General features: G+C 42.4%; 2 protein-coding genes and 1 pseudogene across 4 annotated transcripts; 2 read left to right on the plus strand and 1 right to left on the minus strand.

Annotated features, from left to right (window-relative positions):
• Positions 1–1,715: 1,715 nt before the first annotated feature.
• Positions 1,716–18,276, minus strand: xab2 (XPA binding protein 2). 3 transcript variants are annotated; one of them, XM_014192428.2, is made up of 19 exons: positions 17,110–17,442; positions 16,779–16,927; positions 15,713–15,836; positions 15,294–15,491; positions 13,487–13,621; positions 13,134–13,298; positions 12,428–12,572; positions 11,802–11,953; positions 11,140–11,259; positions 10,757–10,888; positions 10,202–10,333; positions 9,589–9,702; positions 7,698–7,860; positions 7,067–7,257; positions 5,241–5,363; positions 4,621–4,792; positions 4,187–4,313; positions 3,780–3,889; positions 1,716–2,449 (listed from the first exon to the last, which is right to left on the minus strand). In XM_014192428.2, exons 2-19 carry the CDS (start codon positions 16,862–16,864, stop codon positions 2,382–2,384), a joined length of 2,457 nt encoding a protein of 818 aa, XP_014047903.1. In that variant the 5' UTR covers positions 16,865–16,927; positions 17,110–17,442; the 3' UTR covers positions 1,716–2,381.
• On the plus strand, positions 14,330–15,000 carry LOC106600928 (cerebellin-1-like; annotated as a pseudogene).
• Positions 18,277–18,380: 104 nt separating the features above from the next.
• Positions 18,381–20,518, plus strand: LOC106600927 (zinc finger and SCAN domain-containing protein 31). Its single transcript, XM_014192718.2, has 2 exons — positions 18,381–18,753; positions 18,945–20,518. The coding sequence occupies exons 1-2, from the start codon at positions 18,558–18,560 to the stop codon at positions 20,132–20,134; spliced, it is 1,386 nt and encodes a 461-aa protein (XP_014048193.1). The 5' UTR covers positions 18,381–18,557; the 3' UTR covers positions 20,135–20,518.
• The last annotated feature ends 639 nt before the right edge of the window (positions 20,519–21,157 follow it).

Genomic DNA, 21,157 nt, shown 5'->3' on the forward strand with positions numbered 1-21,157 from the left:
TTAAACAGGTGCATACATGGCCTAGGTGCCATAAATGATAATGCAATGTAGGCATTTTTATCCCAGGTCTCAAGTAGGCCTACCCTGTGTGGTTTTGAACAAAAAGTAGCCCACCAAATTATAAGAAACGTCTATCAAAATAAAACACATGGACTGCCACAAACCCCCAAATCGTACTAAAATAAACATGTGAAATAGGAGCCTAGGCCTTGATTTCCTTTCTTTCCACTTTCCAGTCAACGCTCAAGCTTTGCAAACCACACAGAAAACACAGAATTCTCAGCAGGCACACAGATCTCCCAATCACATCACATGATGGCCTTGAAAGTTCCAAGAGCTCTCTCAGCGGTAACATTGTGACTACATCCCAAATGGTACCTTATTCCTTATATAGTGCACTACTTTCGACCAGGGCCCATAAGGCTCCGATCAAAAGTAATACACTATGTAGGGAAAAGGGTGTCATTTGGGACGCATCCTGTGAGAGGATTACCTCTGAACTATTTTCATCTAATTATGGAAGAGAAGAACGTTAAGGCCTATTTCTTTTCCGTTCCAAGGTGATTCCTTTCGCTGAATAACTAACCGATCACTTAAAACAGGAGATGGAAGCAGTGGTGAAAAAAGTACCCAATTTTCATACTTGAGTAAAAGTAAAGATACATTAAAAGAAAAATAACTAAAGTAAAAGTAAAAGTCACCCAGTAAAATACTAATTGAGTAAGTCTAAAAGTAGTTGGTTTTAAATGTACTTAAGGATCAAAGGTAAAAGTATAATCATTTAAAATGTCTTATATTAAGAAAACCAGATGACACAAATTTATTTTTTGTATTTGTTATTGACGGATAGCCAGGGTCACAATTCAACACTCAGACATAATTTACAAAGGAAGCATTTGTGTTTAGTGAGTCTGCCAGATCAGAGGCAGTAGGGATGACCAGGGATGTTCTTTTGATAAGTGTGTGAATTAGACAATTTTCCTGTCCTGCTAAGCATTAAAAATGTAACGAGTACTTTTGGGTGTCAGGGCAAATGTAAGGAGTAAAAAGTACATTATTTTCTTTAGGAATGTAGTGGAGTAAAAGTAGTCAAAAATATAAATAGTAAAGTACAGATACCCACAAAAACTACTTAAGTAGTACTTTAAAATATTTTTACTTAAGTACTTTACACCACTAGATAGAAGAGAATGCGAGGCCTATTTCTTTTCCTGTTCTATGGTTATTAATTTCCCTTCATAACAATACAAACAAATCAGTAAAAAAATGGTTTAAGGATTAGTTTAGGTGGAAGTGAATTATATAGTTTAGGTGGAAGTAATTAGTTTAGGTGGAAGTAAATGATATAACTTTAGGCTACAATACACAACATACTGCTCAGATCCAGTACAGGATGCCACGTTCACGTTCGAAAACAATAAGCCTGGGAGCATGACAAGGCTGTAAAATGTGTCTCTTGTTGCTTACAACTCCCAGCTCCAGTATCAATGAAATATTCCCTATTCACCCAGCATAACTACTCTCTCTGTTTTTCTAGGGCAGGAAACTCCCCTTTGTCTTTCTGCAGCAAAGCACTGCTGCACAGACCCGGTCAGTCACGGTGTTGGACTTACAGTAAGAGTTATGTCAGCAGTTTACACATCAAATTCATAGAACCATTGTGAACAGGCTCAATGTCATGCAGGTTGAAATAATTGCAATGCCAAGACATACAATACAGTAGCAAACAGTGATTTCAACTGTAGAAAAAGTGCCACAGTGTTACCAATGCTAGTTTTGCTTTAATGCATCACTACATCAAGGAGCATTTGTAGAAAGAATGATAAAAAGTGCTGCTAGGATACACTACTGGTAGATCTTTGTAGGTTGAAGGCGCTCTTTGGTTAAAGGGTTCATTTGACATAAATAACAAGGAGGACCAAGGCACTCTTTATTATGATACTGTAGCATGTTCAATAGAACAAAATTGTAAAAACTACCTGACAAAAGTCATGGCAAAACATGTCAGAGGTTTTTACAATTTTGTTCTATTGACCATGGCACCGTAATTTAAACATTTTAACTTCGAAGTGTGCCTTGGTCCTCATGTTTAGAAGGAAAATTAGCATTTATATTGTTTTTAGAAAGGAGCATTTCAATTGTTTTTAGAATAAGGAACATTTACATTTACATTTTATTCATAAATCTCATTTTTATTCACAGATCTGGTGCAGACTTGACAATCTATGAATGTAGAGCAAGAACCCTTACAGTCAACAACAAAGAAAAGATCAATGACAAAGTTCACATTCCATACAATCTATTCTCATCATACATTTTACAGGGGTTGAAAAGGCTCCATTCGTGGACCAGGGAGCTCGTCAGTGATGTCATATCTGTATTCAATCTTCTCCTTCTTTCAGCCCTCCAAAAACAGCGGTGGGGACGCTCTTCTGTTCCAGCTGCACCTCTGGAGGGAGAGACAAACATAATAAACACACATTTACATAAACACCATGCAGTGTCACCAGCAAAGCCCCATGACACCACCTCCTCCATGCTTCACTGTGGGAACCACACATGCAGAGATAATCCGTTCACCTACTCTTCGACTCACAAAGACACGGCGGTTGGAACCAAAAATCTCAAATTTGGACTCATCAGACCAAAGGACAGATTTCCACTGGTCTAATGTCCATTGCTTGTGTTTCTTGGCCCAAACAAGTCTCTTCTTATTATTGGTGTCCTTTAGTAGTGGTTTCATCGCAACAATTCAACCATGAAGGCCTGATTCACACAGTCTCCGCTAACAGTTGATGTTGAGATGTGTCTGTTACTTTAACTCTGTGAAGCATTTATTTGTGCTGCCATTTCTGAGGCTGGTAACGCTAATTAACTTATCCTCTGCAGCAGAGGTAATTCTGGGTATTCCTTTCCTGTGGCGGTCCTCATGAGAGCCAGTTTCATCATAACGCTTGATGGTTTTTACAACTCCACTTGAAGAAACTTTCAAAGTTCTTGAACTTTTCCGGATTGACGGACCTTCATGTCTTAAAGAAATGATGGACTGTCGTTTCTCTTTGCTTATTTTAGCTGTTCTTGCGATAATATGGACTTGGTCTTTTACCAAATAGGGCTATCTTCTGTATACCATCCCTACCAACAAACTGATTGGCTTAAATGCATTAAGGAAAGAAATTCCACAAAATAACTTTTAACAAGGCACACCAGTTAATTGAAATGCATTCCAGGTGACTACCTCATGAAGCTGGTTGAGAGAATGCGAAGAGTGTGCAAAACTGTCATCAAGGAAAATCGTGGCTACTTTGAAGAATCTCAAATATAAATTCACTTTTTGGCTTACTACATGATTCCATATGTGTTATTTTATAGTTTGATGTCTTCACTATTATTCTACAATGTAGAAAATAGTACAAATAAAGAAAAACCCTTGAATGAGTAGGTGTGTCCAAACTTTTGATTGGTACTGTGTATGTATGTATGTATGTATGTATGCATGTATGTATGTTATATATATTTTTTATTATTATATTTTTTATTATTATTATTATTATTATTATTATTATTATTATTATGGTTTTCAAGAAAACAGCTGAAACATTCAATCATGTGAAACGTTCAAAACATGGCAGATAGAAATGTAAAGTATAAGGTTGGCATGGTTCTATATTCTATGACAGAATCATTTTCTGTATCTACACAGTCCATTTCTATGTGAATGTTCTGTAGCATTGCTCCCTGCTCAACAGCCCCCCCCCCCCAGTGGTGTTGTAACTCACCCTCTGGGCCCTGGTCTTCATCAACATCCTCATCCTCATCATCAATATCAATCTCATCAGGGTTGGCTTGTTTGGCCAGTTCAGCCAGCTCGCTGCGTGACGTGTCACTCCTAAACAAACAGATTCATAATGACACACAGTGGTTAAGACCAGTATTGAACCACTTCTGCATTGTTGTATTTATATTAAATGACTGGCCACTTCCTGGGCCCGTATCCACAAAGCGTCTCAAAGTAAGATTTCTGATCTAGGATCTGTCCATATTATCTTATTCATTGTGATATTACATTTTAGATCACCACTCCTATTCTGAGACGCTTTGGGGATACGGGCCCTGGTCTGCAGTTGGGGGTTTCAGAGGTCAAAGGAAAAGATGCTAAATAGGTGGGGGGGGGGGGGTGACAGACCTGACGAAGAGGATCTTCTCTTTGAGTTTGGGTTTGTCCTGTTCAGCCTCGGCGGCCAGCAGTTGGGCCTGCTGCTCCAACAGCTTCATATCATCCAGCCCCATCTGGCCCGGGGCAAGATCTGAGACTGCACACACATAGAATAACAGAGTTAGATACAAAGGTACACCCTAACCCTCACCTAGCCCTAACTCTAACCTAGCCCCATCTGGCCTGGGTTTTTCATGAAAAACATCTACACACGTGAGAATGACACTTCAAAATCAACATATGAGATGAATCGATTAATCAATCTCTTATAGGAAAAACATCTAATGCTTGATAAGGTTGTGCCATCATTGGAGACCAAAGATGTGTGTGTGTTTTGTGTGTGCGTGCGTATATGGTTGTATGCATGCATGCATGCGCGTGTGCGCGCGCGCGCGCGTTCTTACTGGTGCCGGTGGCATTGGTGGTGGCCTTCATCATCTGTGAGGACATGAAGTTGACCTGTGTGTTGTACGTGGCCTGGACGCTACGCTTGATCCTCAGCATCTCCCGGATAGTGTCTTCGTTCCCGTGGCGGATCTCAAACTCCTTCCACGTCTGCCAGAACGTGGCCGTCATCTGAAACAAACACACACAGGTAGTGAAACATTTTATCGCTACTGAACACGTGGATTGTCCAATAAGAACAGCTTGTTTTCCGTTCAACAACGTTTTCCTACGGGGTGCGTTACAGCTGGGACGATAAACCAAAAATCATCGACACCGAGCATACCAATAACTTACCGCAGGCATTTTGCTTATATCATTAATTACAATAAGTAGCCTACACTAGAGAAATGTGAAGTTTGAAATGAAATACGCTTGCTGAGTGATTGTTAATGGCACAATTGGTGGCTACAACTATCAAACTAGTAATAGTGGTAGCACATTAATGTTATAAGCGTATCGCAAAATGTATTGTTATCGCATCAATTCAGGCAATTTATCGTGATACGGATTTTTGTCCACATTGCCCAGCTCTAGTGTGCACTAATGAACAGGACCCTGGGTCAGTGTGAGAGCTCACCCTTGGGTCACAGATCTGAGAGCAGTAGGAGTATATGGCTCGTCCCCGGTCGATCTCGCCCAGTTTGCTCTCCATGTCAGCGAAGCGCAGACACATGTCCCTGGAGTGTTCGTCTGGAAGCACCTGGAAGAAAAACAACATATGATATTATATATTGGAATATATCAGCTGCATAACCATATACAGCATAACAATGAATAAAAATCACGTGATTCATTTAGGGGTGTCTAACTCATTTTGCCACGGGGGCTGCATTCATTCTTCAACGAGGTCCGGAGGGCCGCACTGAAAATGTGTTATCTTTTTCGCCGTCAGAATTAGCAAAACATTTTCCAATATCCATCTTTTGGAAAATGTTTAATGCTCACGGACTGTCTAGCTTTCATTTCAGTGATTATTAGCGTGCTGGAGACAGTCAAGAAACGGTATGAATGTAGGTCCCTTATCATTTTTACAACATTTCTATTTGGTTTTAGTAATTTAAAAGTATATCGAGTTTGTTTCCCCCCCAAATTTTTTTAAATATATATAAGTTTGGACACACCTACTCATTCAAGGGTTTTTCTTTATTTTTACTATTTTCTACATTGTAGAATAACAGTCAAGACATCAAAACTATGAAATAACACATATGGAATCATGTAGTAACCAAAAAAGTGTTAAACAAATCAAAATATTTTATATTTGAGATTCTTCAAAAAGTAGCCACCCTTTGCCTTGACAGCTTTGCACACTCTTGGCATTCTCTCAACCAGCTTGATGAGGAATGCTTTTGCAACACTTGAAGGAGTTCCCACATATGCTGAGCACTTGTTGGCTGCTTTTCCTTCACTCTGCAGTCCTACTCATCCCAAACCATCTCAATTGGGTTGAGGTCGGGTGAATTTGGAGGCGTATCACAGTGGGATGGCGTATCACTGCAGAAGGCTGTGGTTGCCATGCTGGTTAAGTGTGCCTTGAATTCTAAATAAATCCCCAACAGTGTCACCAGCAACGCACCCCCACACCATCACACCTCCTTCTCCATGCGTCACGGTGGGAACCACACATGCGGAGATCATCCGTTCACCTACTATACCAAAGGACAGATTTCCATCGGTCTAATGTCCATTGCTCGTGTTTCTTGGCCCAAGCAATTCTCTTCTTCATATTGGCATCCTTTAGTAGTGGTTTCTTTGCAGAAATTTGACCATGAAGGCCTGATTCACGCAGTCTCCTTTGAACAGTTGATGTTGAGATGTGTCTGTTACTTGAACTCTGTGAAGCATTTATTTGGGCTGCAATTTCTGAGGCTGGTACCTCTGATGAACTTATCCTCTGCAGCAAAGGTAACTCTGGGCCTTCTATTCCTGTGGCAGTCCTCATGAGAGCCAGTTTCATCATAGTTCAGTTTTTGCAACTGAACTTGAAGAAAATGTAAAAGTTCTTGAAATATTCTGAATTGACTTACCTTCATGTCTTCAAGTAATGATGGACGGTTGTTCCTCTTTGCTTATTTGAGCTGTTCTTACCATAATATGGACTTGGTCTTTACCAAATAGGGTGTTCTTCTGTATACCACCCCTACCATGTCACAACACAACAGATTGGCTCAAACACATTAAGGAAAGAAATTCCACAAATTAACTTAACAAGGCACACCTGTTAATTGAAAAACATTCCAGGTGACTACCTCATGAAGCTGCTTGAGAGAAAGCCAGGAGTGTGCAAAACTGTCAAGGCAAAGGGTGGCTACTTTGAATAATCTATTTTCTTCACTCAAACCACCTGCAGGCCCTGATTTAGACTATTGACATGCACCCATGTGTGCGCCACTACACTCTTACCTCGATGGCTTTCTGGTAGATAGCTCTGGTGTAGGTGACGCCGTAGATCTCTGCAGCCCTCTTGATGTAGATGTTGAACATGTGATGCCTCTCCGTGTTGTCCACCGCCTGCGTGGCTCTCTCGTACACCGCCATGGCATGACGCGCCAACCCAAACTCCTCCTCCAGTTTGGCGTACAGCAGGTAGATGGCTGTCAATCACAACAGAAAATAGTTCACACGTCATTCCTGTAGCTGGGGGGGATAGTACCACATAAATAAGAGGCCATTATTACAAATAGATACCAGCAGCAAACAAAGATACACGAACACCCTTTTCATACTATCATGCCAACCTGAACCATACGGAGCTGGCTCGGTCATGGTCTTTTAACATCGGTGATTCCCAGCATGGTTCCTGCAAATGTGGTGGATGTGTAACCAGGCCAGCACAGTACAGCTCGTCTTGGTAGTGTGAAAAGGACTGTATTTTCCTTGGTGCTTCTCAGTAGCTAAAAAGCAACTGTGGTGATGACTTTGCTTTATCAGTCAGGAAATTATTTTTGCATCACACTTAAGGCATGCAACACGTCATAAACATGCATTAGACATAAAAACGTACGGAAGTCACGTAGACAACAAAGTCCCTTACTCTTGGCGAACTTGGCTGGACAGCCATCCAGCGCTTGCTCAAACAGGTCCCGGGCCCTCTCCAGCTTCTTGCCCCCGTAGCGGTCGATGAACTTGGTGAGGTAGGTGTTCCAGATGTCATAGACGTTGGGCCACCTGAAGAGGGCGATGCCGCGCTCGTACGCCTGTAGAGAGCGCATGGAGACCATCAGCAACGGGGATTTAACCTCTTGGGGCTAGGTGGGACGCTAGCGTGCCACCTGTGGTGCACTCCATCAACAGCAGGTGCATTTCAAGAGCGGCAAATTTGAATCCAAATAAATGTCAAAATTCAAATTTTTCAAAAATACAACTATGTTACACCATTTGAAAGATAAACATCTCCTTAATCTAACCACGTTTTACGATTTCAAAAAGGTTTTACGGCGAAAGCATAAATTTAGAGTATGTTAGGACAGTACATTTACAAGAGTTGTGTGTAATGTTTTGTCAAGTCAAAGACAGGGTCACCAAAACCATAAAACCAGCTAAAATGATACACTAACCTTTTACAATCTCCATCAGATGACACTCCTAGGACATTATGTTAGACAATGCATGCATTTTTAGTTCTATCAAGTTCATATTTATATACAAAAACAGCGTTTTACTATGGCATTGATGTTGAGGAAATCGTTTCCCTCCAATAACCGGCAGTCAAGTCAGCGTCACAAATTAAATAATTAAAATTAGAAAACATTGGTAAAATATTATATTGTCATTTAAAGAATTATAGATTTACATCTTTTGAACGCAATCAACTTGCCAGATTTAAAAATAACCTTACTGGGAAATCACACTTTGCAATAATCTGAGCACTGTGCCCAGAAAAATACGCGTTGCGATACAGACTAGACGTCATGTTGGGGAGATCTAAAATCGAAAATACTATGTAAATAATCCATTACCTTTGATTCTCTTCATCAGATGTCACTTCCAGGTATCACAGGTCCATAACGAATGTAGTTTTGTTCAAAAAAGCTCATCATTTATGTCCAAAAATCTCCGTCTCGTTAGCACATGATGTAAGCCAGCCGGACTTCTCGTCATGAACGAGGGGAAAAAATATATTTCCGTTCGTTCAAACATGTCAAACGTTGTATAGCATAAATCATTAGGGCCTTTTTTAACCAGAACATGAATAATATTCAAGGTGGACGAATGCATAGCCTTTTATAACGTATTGGAACGAGGGTACCCAACATGAAGTAGCGCGCCAGGTGTCTAATGGGACATCACCGTTCCATGGCTCTTGTTCGGTCAGATCTCCCTCCAGAAGACTCAAAACACTTTGTAAAGGCTGGTGACATCTAGTGGAAGCAATAGGAAGTGCCAAAATATTCCTAAACCCCTGTGTTTTTCAATGGGAGAGGTTTAAAGTCAATACAACACATCAGGTATCCACTTCCTGTCAGAAAATGTCTCAGGGTTTTGCCTGCCAAATGAGTTCTGTTATACTCACAGACACCATTCAAACAGTTTTGGAAACTTTAGAGTGTTTTCTATCCATATATAATAAGTATATGCATATTCTAGTTACTGGGTAGGATTAGTAACCAGATTAAATCGGGTACATTTTTTTTATCCAGACGTGCAAATGCTGCCCCCTAGACCCAACAGGTTAACAACTGATCGAAATGCTGTAGTTTTAAGGGTGGAGGCACGGTCAGGGTCTTGTTCAGTAGGGTACCCAGCCCTGAACACGACCCAGTTTGAATGCAGTATGAGTAAGTGTTGATATGCTAGGCTGTGAAATGTTAGACTGGTCCTAGTTCAGGCATCGTGATAATCACCATAAGAGTTGTCAAGACAGCACAACTGAACTGGGACCAGGCTAGTGAGATGTGTGCAGCAGGGCAGGTGGACGGTGTCACCTTGAAGCTCTCCTCAAAGTAGTTGTGCTCCTCCAGGAACATGGCGTAGTTGATGATTATCTGGGGCGTGGCTATGCGCAGGTCAATGATGCGGTCGTACACCGCCTTGGTGGACTGACGGGGAGAAACGACCAAGACAAAAGGCAGGGTTGTTAGTTATATCGTATGGTCATTACATGCGTTGTTGTTGCACGTTTTGGTTGTTTCATTGTTTGGTCCCTAAAACTGGGTCATCACTATGCACAAGATGCATTTTCAGTTTCTCTTATTCTAACACAATTTAATCTGAAAGAAGAGCTCATGGAATACGCCAACCGTATAAACCTACACAATGTTAATCAATCCAATCCAGAAACCATGATGAAGGCTACTTGCTGCCGAAATGTTGGTTGACTATTGTTAGGCTGTGTATACACAGGTAGCTGCATTTTGATCTTTTGACCAATAAGATCAGATCTTTTGCCAATAATGGGGCAAAAGATCCGATTTGGGCTGGCTGTGTAAACGCAGTCTTAGATGTGTTGCATCAAAGCCACCTTCTTTTCCTTTCTAAAGCAGTGTAATTGAAACACAACGAAGACAGAGACCTTAGAAGGAAATATGAAGAAAGTACCTGGAAGGTTCCCATACTCTCCTCCAGGTCAGCCAGCATGGACCAGACCTTCAGAGACTTGTACACTCTGTTCTGCACCGGCTCTGACACGTCAAAGTACTCCGCCTTCTTGGACGGGATGGCAGTTGCTTTCTACACAATTGGAAAGAGAGAAAGTCAAGGGATATTTACACAGACATGCATCCAGTACTCATTCATCGCCCCTGTAACTATTCCCCAGATCGTTGCTATAAATGAGAATGTGTTCAGTCAACTTACCTTAAGGGTTAAATAAAAATAAATAAAAATGTGCATCTATAGACAGAATATTTGAAACTCTGAGAAAAGCAGTCTGCATCATATAATTTGAGATTAGATGAGGGTATTCATTGATTGAAGTTATTAAATAGATAGATTAAAAACACAAGTACATATCAGCTGCCCACACAGCAATGTTAAGTAGTTTAAAACGCATAAAAAATAATTCTGGATGACAGAAAAGTACAAATGTAAGTGTCTTTGGAGTGTGTGACAGATAGTGAGTCAGTATTTGTTGTGCCTGTGTTGCCGTCTCACCCTCAGTATACGTAGCGCCTGTTCGTAGTTCTCATGGCGTAGCTCCATCTCTCCGTATTCACACCACACGCCAGCCAGGTCGTCGACCTGCTTGTAGTTCACCTTGGTGGCTTTCTCAAAGATGGTCCGCGCCTGATGGTTGGGAAAAGTGGAAAAAGAGAAAGAACATTTAAAAAAAATAAACTTAACTTCCTCTTGGGTTGAAGGGGAGAAGACCTGGGTAAATACTTTAATGCGCTTGCTTGGCGAGCTTGAAATGAAGCCGATGGAATAGTCCCAAAAGTGACAATCCTACCCATTTGGCACTCCGGGCAGGCTCAAACGAACACTTGAAGTACGATTTCAACCCACGTGGGATGGGGAAACCTTAGTTTGAGACTCACGTCGTCTAGCTGCTCGTTCTCCTCGTAGAACTTGGCGAAGGAGACCCAGAGAGAGCTGGGTTTCCCTGTAGCCTTCATAGGGTCCACAGTCTGAACTGCCTCTGTGTAGGTGTTGATGATCTGAAAAAGAGGTTAAGACACACCTTCTATACACTGTACATGTATGTGAGGAAGAGCATGCAAGGTACCTATTGCCAGCTAGAAAGACTAAGAAACAATTCTAAAATGTGAAATCTGTAAACATGTATTAATCGCTACTCTCTACCAATAACACAGATGTCAACTAGCTCAGTAAAGAACTGTTTTTCAGGATCTTCTCAAACCCTTTTCACATTATAATGCCGACCTGAACTGTACTGCGCTGGCTCGGATATTTTCATTTCACATCACGGTTCCAGCTAGAACAGTGGATGCGGAACCAGGCCAGCGCAGTACACCTCGGTTCAGTAGTATAAAATGAGTATTAGAGACAGAGCCATGGAGATGACACCGAGTCAGACTAGGGCTAAGAGCTCAGGGCCTGTATCCACAAAGGGTCTCAGAGTAGGAGTGTTGATCTAGGATCTGGTCCCGTCTGTTCATATAATTATATTCAGTATGATCTTAAAAGGCCGATCCTGGATCAGCGCTCCGACTACGTGCCCACTTCTGGTTTCCGCTACCTGTCGTGGTTTCCCCTCGTACAGTTTGACCCTCTTATGCCATTCGTGGACGTTGTGGGGGTTCTGTCTCAGCAGCACACTGTTCAGCAGGAGGGGCCTGCGGGCGATCAGCTGCTCAAAGCGGGCCAGACGCAGCTCCAGGTCTATGTCCTCTGAGAGGGAAAGGGAACACGAGTTGAGCACGACGACAAAGGCAAAGCATTCACTTGTGGCTGTGATTCCCCCCCCCCCCCTGTAATCTTTATTTACACAGGTTATTCTCATTGAGATCAAATCTATTTTTGCGAGAGATTGTGATACTCCACAATCCAGACACACTGGGTGCATCTCAATACTCTAAAATGGCTGGCTTCCCAAGACTACTTTCCTTCGGTTATATTTACGTGTTATGTTGAAGAAACTAGCGCACCGGCATTTCCCTGCACCTTTTATACCGGCTGTAAACTGTGTACGTGACAAATAACATTTGATTTAATTCGATTTTTTACTCAAAGTACCAGCCAGGATTGGAAAAACAGTAACATGGATAACTAGGTCAGGAATCGATCTCTCTTTATACAGTTACTTGAGATCCGAGCAGGAGACGAGAAGAGTGACATTACTTTAGACTATTGAGATGCGCCCACCTTCTTCATCTTTCCCCATCTCGGAGGTAGTCTCCATCTTGGCAGCGATCATGCTCTCCTCAAACTGGGCGTAGCTGTCGAACACCTGGGTGAAATCTCTCACCGTCACCACCGTCAAGATGGCCTCCTCATACACATCACGAGCCTGGTGGGCCACAACACACAAGCATTCAAATTAGTCTGTGTGTGTGTGCATCCCAAAAACAGTGAATATATTTGGTAACACTTTACTTGAACTACATAACAACGTCGTAAAGCTTCATAACATGCATGATAGCTAGTCAAAACATGTCAAATATATATTATGACAAGGTTATGGTGGTGAGTTACCCTACAATCCTACATCATTTCTGGGGCGGCGGGTAGCCTAGTGGTTAGAGCGTTGGACTAGTAACCGAAAGGTTGCAAGATTGAATCCCCGAGCTAACAAGGTAAAAATCTGTCGTTCTGCCCCTAAACAAGGCAGTTAACCCACTGTTCCTAGGCCGTCATTGATAATAAGAATTTGTTCTTAACTGACTTGCCTAGTTAAAAAGGTAAAATAAAAATAAATAAAAATCTTACATCATTTCTAATGACCCTGATGCATGACGACAAAGTCAAAAGTGGACTATAAAGATTACATTGTCTATAGGACTCTGGTCAAAAGTAGTGCACTACAAAGGGAATAGGGTGCCATTTGGGATGCATCAATCCAGACCAGTACCTTTTCAAAATGTCCACTGCGGATGTAGTAGTCAGCCAGGGAGCACCAGAGTTTGCCCAGCTGGTCTGTGAAACGAGTGAGGCCTCCACGGATGATGGCCCCAACATTCAGAGAGTTCACCTTGTCTGGGTTCTGAGAGATCAGGTCACACAGCTCGTGCCATAGCTGTTAGATATCAACCACACGACAACATGGGGATAACGTTAGATATCAACCACGCATCATGGAGATAACGTTAGGTATCAACCACACAACAACGTTAGATATCAACCACACTACAACATGGGGATAACGTTAGGTATCAACCACACAACAACATGGGGATAAGGAGGATGAGCCAGACGTGGTCTTACCTGGTAGTTAGACTTGCCCTCTTTGGATACAAAGCTCTCATCGTTGACAACGGCTGCCAGACGCACTGCTGCTTCATCCAGCTTGCTGCAGGAACGCAGGTAATCTATGTACTCCTCTGCATTCTCTGGGGACAGCTGCAGAGAAAGAGGGGGAGAGAGGGGCTGTTGCAGAAATAACTTTGTCATTTTGAGAAATATAGACTTTTGGCACCGGTAGAACTTACTTGACAACCAATATATAAATGTAGCTTTCTTAATCAACCATTTATCTAAGAACTCTGGAATACCTCACTGCTGCTTGTGGGGAAGACTAGAAAATGCTTTTAGCCAAGAGAAAATCTTTTGAACGCATGTATATTGTCCTGTCCATTCCTTCAAATAATTAATTAATAATTCATTAAGAAATAATTAAGAAATCTCTAGGGTTATCAGGGTAATGTATAGAGTTCATTCCAATATGAACCCTAGAAGTCAGAGGTCTCCTGACCCAAATATTCTGAAAAACTTTCAGATTTCTAATGATATATGATTTGGAGATAACATTGCAGCGATGGTAGCTTTGTGTGTGTTATCACACGTTCGGCAACTCTAGGGACAGGGCCAGTAAGTAAGCTTTGTCCAAGCCAGAACAGCACAATCTAGGTACAAAAATCACAGACAGTCTGATTTACGGACTAATAAGGTTGAATAAAGAACGATAAAACCAACATTACAAGGACTAACTTCCAGTGGATCGCGTCAAACCTTGCTGTAAAAAAAAGAAGCTGAGAAAACTCTGGAATCAAAACAGGTTAGGCCGACCAATACAGGTTACTCAGAGAGGTATCAGAACCCAGGTGAAGGATGAAGGCTACTGCATTTCTGATGGCGTCGCTGAGCAGCTGTCTGTCAATGGCACAGGAGGACACCCCAATGACTGAACATGAGGCGGAATGCACTACAGGACTACAGAACTCATGCTACATGTTGACTCTAATTACAGAATTCGGAGTCATGGAGGAGAAACTGCAAACCACAGTGGAAGAACTGCAAACCACGATAGAAAAACTAGGAGCCATGGAAACCAAGCTAAAAGTAATCGAGAGCCAGCTTGAGGAGCTGAGAAATAAAGAGAAGACCAAGGTGCTCTTCTCCGCTGTCCTGAGAGAGACTGGAAAAATAGGGCCCTTCAGCCAAGACTAACCTGACCTACAGCAAGGTCATCACTAACATCGGCAACGCCTAAAGCCCCCGGCACAGGAGTGTTTGCAGCCCCTGTAAGAGGGGTCTACTACTTCAGCTTCTTCTTTCATGCTGGAGGATCTGAAGACTCCCACACATCCCTGTTCAAGAGTAGAGAGTGTATGCCTATTACATCTGACCCCAAGTCTAGTACTGACACAGCAGATAACGGAGGTAACGCAGTCACACTACAGCTGGGGGTGGGAGATCAGGTCTACATACGCCTAAGGGCCAATGCACATGTGTGGCCTTCTCACACTTCCTTTAATGGTTTTCTGCTCAGCCAAGTGTGAGCGGCACATAGCCTGCTTTCACACATTTATTGTTAACACTGTCATCTATTCCAGGCCTACCTTCTATGTTGCGTGATATCTTGTCGGTTTCCGATGTGATGTGTGGTTGGTGTTGTTATAATCTCATAACCAGGACACATTCTTATGACCATGGTTGAAATGAAATAAAGTGTTTATTAATGTGAATTCTGATTTATCCTGTGACTATCTTCCATAAAGAGATGCTTCAGTTGCTTCAGCTTTGGGAGTAGTTCAATCACAGAGGAGCAAATCTTCTAGAAATGTCCTCTTACCTTGAGGTACCTGCGATAGACACGGATGGCGGTCTCAGGCAGGGGCAGGTTCCGGGCAAAGCGGAGGTACAGGGGCCAGATGCGAGGGTGCTGAGTGACGGGCAGGGCTCGGAGTGCTCGGTCAAACGTGCGTCTGCTCCTGGTGATCTTACACTGAGCCACCAGGAACTGGCAGTAGTCCAGCCAGATCCTCGGCATCTAGGACAGTCACGGGAAGAACAAGTTATGTGGGATGCTATTCCTACAATCTCAGACGACAAAATTTACTTCCAAGTCTTAAAAAAAAATACTCTCACACAAATAAATGTACTCTGTGATAGTCTGTGCCAATGAATGGAGAATAATATTCCTCAGAGTTTGTGTGAGTATTTTCTCTTCACAATGGATGGACGGACAACAGGACATAAGCATTAGCCTACCTTGTGCATGAAAACCAGTGCTCTTTCATGGCAGTTGTTGATCTCCTCGTAGGCTGGCTCCGTGATGCACTTCCCTTTGACCTGTTTCCGTCTCTCTCTCAGGTAGTTGTACCATAACTTGTAACTGCAAGGTCACGTATGAACAATCCGTGAACACACAGTCATGACATTTAGCAATGGCTAAAACCCTAGCCAAGACACTGGTATGGTATTCAATTACAACCATTCTACGGTTTCAAATAAACCTAGATTATGGGATGATTTCCCAGAGACTGACTGACAAATGTTTTTAGTCCAGGACTAGGTTTAAGATTTGTCTAAACATCAGACTGTTACCATGGTTACTCCATGGATATCAGTCTGAAAGAAGTCGCTGTAAAAAAAAAACGTAATATTCTCTGTAAGCCAGAATGTTGAATACAATGATATTTAAACATACGGTTGTCCATGCTGTAGGTTCTTTTGGAGGTAGGAAGTGGAGATAAGGTAACCACAGGAAAGTGTTGTTTACCTCACTTTTTGCGGCGCCGGAAGGTTCCGTTGCTTGTATTTTCCATCTACTGACGCATTTCACGTTATTCACAATATGTCAACAATAGCCAAATGTAACCGAATGTTGTTGACCAAAGCCCGTTCCCTCGCAATCAGCTGGAAGTTTGCCAGCTGTTTGCGTGGGACAACGTCTGGTCTGTGCTTTGTTTAAACTCGGCCATTGTTGATATATTGCGTAAGTTGCGTGCAAGTTGAGTCAGCATTAAAAATACAAACCAGAAATACAAACTGACATACAGACCAGCGTACTGAAAGTCAGGTTAATAACACTACTCTGTGGATATTTTGTCTCAGATTACATCCTACATTAGGACAAAATCAGCATACAACTGGTCAAGTACGTTTAAATAAAGTTTATTCAACAATCTGATTTGTGATGGAACTGTTCACAAAAAGTGAGTCTACATGTTAGAGACGAGACCAAAAACAAAACGATACACGGCACCATTTTGGGTCCCCAAGGCTAGGATTGGGAAACACTACATCTTGCTAGATGTAGAAACTTTGCCTCTACCTGCCAGGTAGCTCTTTCAGAGCTCGTTCATAGATCATGTTGAGGATGGACTTGACGCCATTCTGTTTGAACTCGATGTAGCGCATCCAGCACTTGACCGAGTACGGATTCCTGATGATCTCCTCCTCATAAGGCAGATCATCTTCCTCCTGAAAAAGCCCACCACCAACACAGCAAAACGGTCAACAGGAAGCCTTCTATCCTTCGAACAACGTTGGACACCTTTCTCTCTTTCAAAAAATGCTGCACTATTCTCAGAACTAGTGCAACGTTGTTCGAAGGATAGAAAGGGCTACAAGATGGCCGGACAATAGAACGAGTCAAAATTTACCCAAGGCTGAAAAATGGCAAAAGAACGTTGACTAAGATGGAACACTAGGTCGAGCCCATAGCAAATGAATGGAACGTTCGCAGAGCCTCTTCTGACTGGAGTGTCGCTTAGAATTCCATTTCGTGTAAATGGCACCAAAAATGTATCCCTTTTTATTTTACCACTACAATCTGTTGTTAGATAGTAATGTTGAAAGTAAACATCCGCACCTCGATGGTGCCAAGTGTGTTTATGTCTGCATAACGAGGAAATGGGGAAGAAAAATGGCAACTTTTGACTATTTCTGGTCTAGCGACCGATGATAGCAGAGTACGCTGCCCAACCTTAAGTAATTAGAAAGAGGAGATTATCCTGATTAAAAGTGACTATTTCATAGTTTTGATGTCTTCACTATTAATATACAATGTAGAAAATAGTAAAAATAAAGAAAAACCTTTGAATGAGTGTCCGACTTGAAGAAAATCGAAATATACACATTGCGAGATATTTGGCAAAATAGACAGACATACCTATACTTCCCTATAGGAAACAATGGGACGACCTCAAGAGTTCCATGAGTACGTTTTTGTTGTTGTTTACATTTTACCTACCAACAACGTGGGCAGTTCTCATTGCCAACAATAGCAAAGCAGGCACTGTGGCGTAGACCAATAGGCTGGGAATAATAGAACGTTCGTAAGGCAAATTGGTGCTACGGTGCTCAATATAACGAATAGGAGGTGGCAGGGTAAAAAATGCCCTAAAACAAGCCCTGTTTTTTCGTGATTACTTCAAAGCTCCGGCAAGCAGCTGGAACATATGGTAAAATTATAATCCACGGCGGATGAAATGAACTCGCTTTTATCAAAAACATTGAATGTGTCCAGCCTACTACAATATGATGTAAAGTCACACACTAGTAGCCTGTACAGTATCTCAAGGAACAATAATCTAGATACGTGTTATTGTCAGATAGATATAACGTTAGTTCGCCGGGGCATTCAAATCGACACATCCGAGGTCGAGGAGGCCGCAGACATATTACAGCATGCTGAGAACAATTCCACAACAAAATATCAATATTCATGAAATAACTTACAAACATGACGTCCGGTTTCCCATTTAGAGAGGGCATTTTTGTTTTTAAGATCAAAATTAACGACCGTAGTGTCAAAAGTACCCCAAAATGTATGTATTGTTACTAAACTTCCTGACTCCTCTAACGTGTTCAGAACGTAGAACAAACCCCGCCCCCCTTTTGGAAATATCATTGGGTAGTTCAACGGTCACTCAACAGACTATCCAATCATTAGTCTCACGAAGAAAACATCGTATGTCAGCACTCCATACCAGCAGGACGCGACACTGGAAAATATGATATGCTCGTGCATGGCCAAAACTAAAGGTGAAAGGTTACCAAAACGTCGACAAACACAAACGCGCTAGCTAGTCTGCTTGGATTATTTAAAATGGCTAAAATACAGTTGTTGAGAATGTTTCTCAACCAGCGTTTAACAGCAGCGGCTGAGGAGATATTTGGGGCTGTTGAGAAAACGATAGCAGAGTACCAGGAAGAAGTGTGTCGTTCAAAAGAGGAGAACGGCCGTCTACAGAGGCAGCTTGATATCGTTCTCAAACCACAAGAGATACAATTACAAAGGACAGGTTTGTCACTAGCTATTATATTTTTCCTGTTGACATTAATATTATGCGACATTGGCAATAATTTTTTTATTACATTTGAGCATGAAACACATGTCCTGCTGAAAGACACGTTTTGTATTATGTTGCATACATGTAAATGTAATTATGGTCTCATGTCAGCTTTGACTTTTTTGTTTAATCCTTCTCTCCAGACCTCCAGCAGCTCTCTCTCACTGTCTTCGAAGAGGAGGTTCCCACTGAGCAGCAACACTGTGAGCAGGAATGGAGCCCCAGTCTGGGGCAAGAAGACCCAGAGCCCACTCAGATTAAGGAGGAACAACAGGAGCAACACAGGACCAGTCAGGAGGAAGAGTTTCATAATGACTTCTTCATAATTAGCTCTAATGACTGTGTGAAAAGTGACTATGATCAGGAAGAGGACTCATGTCAGCCCTCACATCTTTACCAAACCCAAAGTGAGGAATATGGACAGGGAGCCTCTCTAACAAGCATTTCAACGGAACCGATCAAAACAGAACCCGATGGAGAGGGCTACATGTCATTAGAACCAACCAGGGAACCTCAGCCCCTCTCTGCGGTAAATCCGGTCTGTTCTCCAACCCCAAGTAAATACAGGGAAGGTGTCATTGAAGAGGAAAAAGAACCTTGGATTAGGTTTAAACCACTCAAATCGAAGAAAGCACAGAAAATAACAAGCCATAGCTCCAGTATGTGGAAAAAAGGAAGGAAATCCTCAGAGTCATCCCATATGAACCCACACAGTCAAAGCCTTACTACTCCCTGTTGGTGTGGTGTGTGTGGAAATAAATGTTACTCTGTGAGTTTTTTAATAAAACATACGCGAGAACACACAGAGGATATAGGCCTAGATTGCCTTTGCGGTGTCTGTGGAAAACACTTTGAGTCCAAAGAAATTCTGATAGACCATCTCCAAACTCACGTGAAAAATCTTTTTTGTCACTTATGTGGTCAATGTTTCAACTGGACTAGTAATCTGAAAAGACACATGATGATTCACACAGGGGAAAGACCCCATCGGTGCAGTGACTGTGGCAAAGGCTTCAGGTCGAGTGATTGTCTGACAAAGCATAGGAGGATTCACACAGGGGACAAACCGTTTCCTTGCCCGGTTTGCCACCGTGGCTTTAACAGACGAGATAACCTGAAAGTGCATATGAGAGTTCACACAGGGGAGAGACCGTATATGTGTTCTGAATGCTATAAATGTTTTGCCACGTTAACGTCACTGAATAAGCACCAGACAATGCACAATGAGGAACGACCGTATGCGTGCATCGATTGCGGTACGCGCTTCAAAGCGCTTGAATCCCAAAGAAGGCACATGAAGAGTGTTCACAACAAGAAGGAGAATACAACATGACAGTGCCTTGTATGGGTTATGGTATCAGAAGATTGAGGCGCATTCTAACCGCCATTGGACCGGAGAACAACCCTTTAGGACAGACGCATTGCATTATGGAATCTGTGCCGTAGTTAACATTACCTGTTACTTGTTAGTATCCATTACCCATTAGTTTACCAAAGGCAAATAGCAGACAGAGGTTATATACTGCTCAAAAAAATAAAGGGAACACTTAAACAACACATCCTAGATCTGAATGAAAGAAATCATCTTATTAAATACTTTTTTCTTTACATAGTTGAATGTGCTGACAACAAAATCACACAAAAATAATCAATGGAAATCCAATTTATCAACCCATGGAGGTCTGGATTTGGAGTCACACTCAAAATGAAAGTGGAAAACCACACTACAGGCTGATCCAACTTTGATGTAATGTCCTTAAAACAAGTCAAAATGAGGCTCAGTAGTGTGTGTGGCCTCCATGTGCCTGTATGACCTCCCTACAATGCCTGGGCATGCTGCTGATGAGGTGGCGGATGGTCTCCTGAGGTATCTCTTCCCAGACCTGGGCTAAAGCATCCGCCAACTCCTGGACAGTCTGTGGTGCAACGTGGATGGAGCAAGACATGATGTCCCAGATGTGCTCAATTGGATTCAGGTCTGGGGAACGGGCGGGCCAGTCCATAGCATCAATGCCTTCCTCTTGCAGGAACTGCTGACACACTCCAGCCACATGAGGTCTAGCATTGTCTTGCATTAGGAGGAACCCAGGGCCAACCGCACCAGCATATGGTCTCACAAGGGGTCTGAGGATCTCATCTCGGTAACTAATGGCAGTCAGGCTACCTCTGGCGAGCACATGGAGGGCTGTGCGGCCCCCCCAAAGAAATGCCACCCCACACCATGACTGACCCACCGCCAAACCGGTCATGCTGGAGGATGTTGCAGGCAGCAGAACGTTCTCCACGGCGCCTCCAGACTCTGTCACGTGCTGAGTGTGAACCTGCTTTCATCTGTGAAGAGCACAGGGCGCCAGTG

This window comes from Salmo salar, chromosome ssa03 (genome assembly GCF_905237065.1).
Source record: "Salmo salar chromosome ssa03, Ssal_v3.1, whole genome shotgun sequence".
NCBI lineage: Eukaryota > Metazoa > Chordata > Actinopteri > Salmoniformes > Salmonidae > Salmo > Salmo salar.

Bases quoted from the DNA above. Each gene is read 5' to 3' on its own strand.
- xab2 (XM_014192428.2), bottom strand. From the start codon at position 16,864: ATGCGCTACATCGAGTTCAAACAGAATGGCGTCAAGTCCATCCTCAAC. The intron at 12,573-13,133 runs GTACTGGTCTGG...GTGGCCCACCAG, and splicing joins GCAGTGGACATTTTGAAAAG to GCTCGTGATGTGTATGAGGA. The intron at 10,889-11,139 runs GTGAGTCTCAAA...CCCAACCATCAG, and splicing joins AGAACGAGCAGCTAGACGAC to GCGCGGACCATCTTTGAGAA.
- LOC106600927 (XM_014192718.2), top strand. From the start codon at position 18,558: ATGGCTAAAATACAGTTGTTGAGAATGTTTCTCAACCAGCGTTTAACA. The intron at 18,754-18,944 runs GTTTGTCACTAG...CCTTCTCTCCAG, and splicing joins GATACAATTACAAAGGACAG to ACCTCCAGCAGCTCTCTCTC.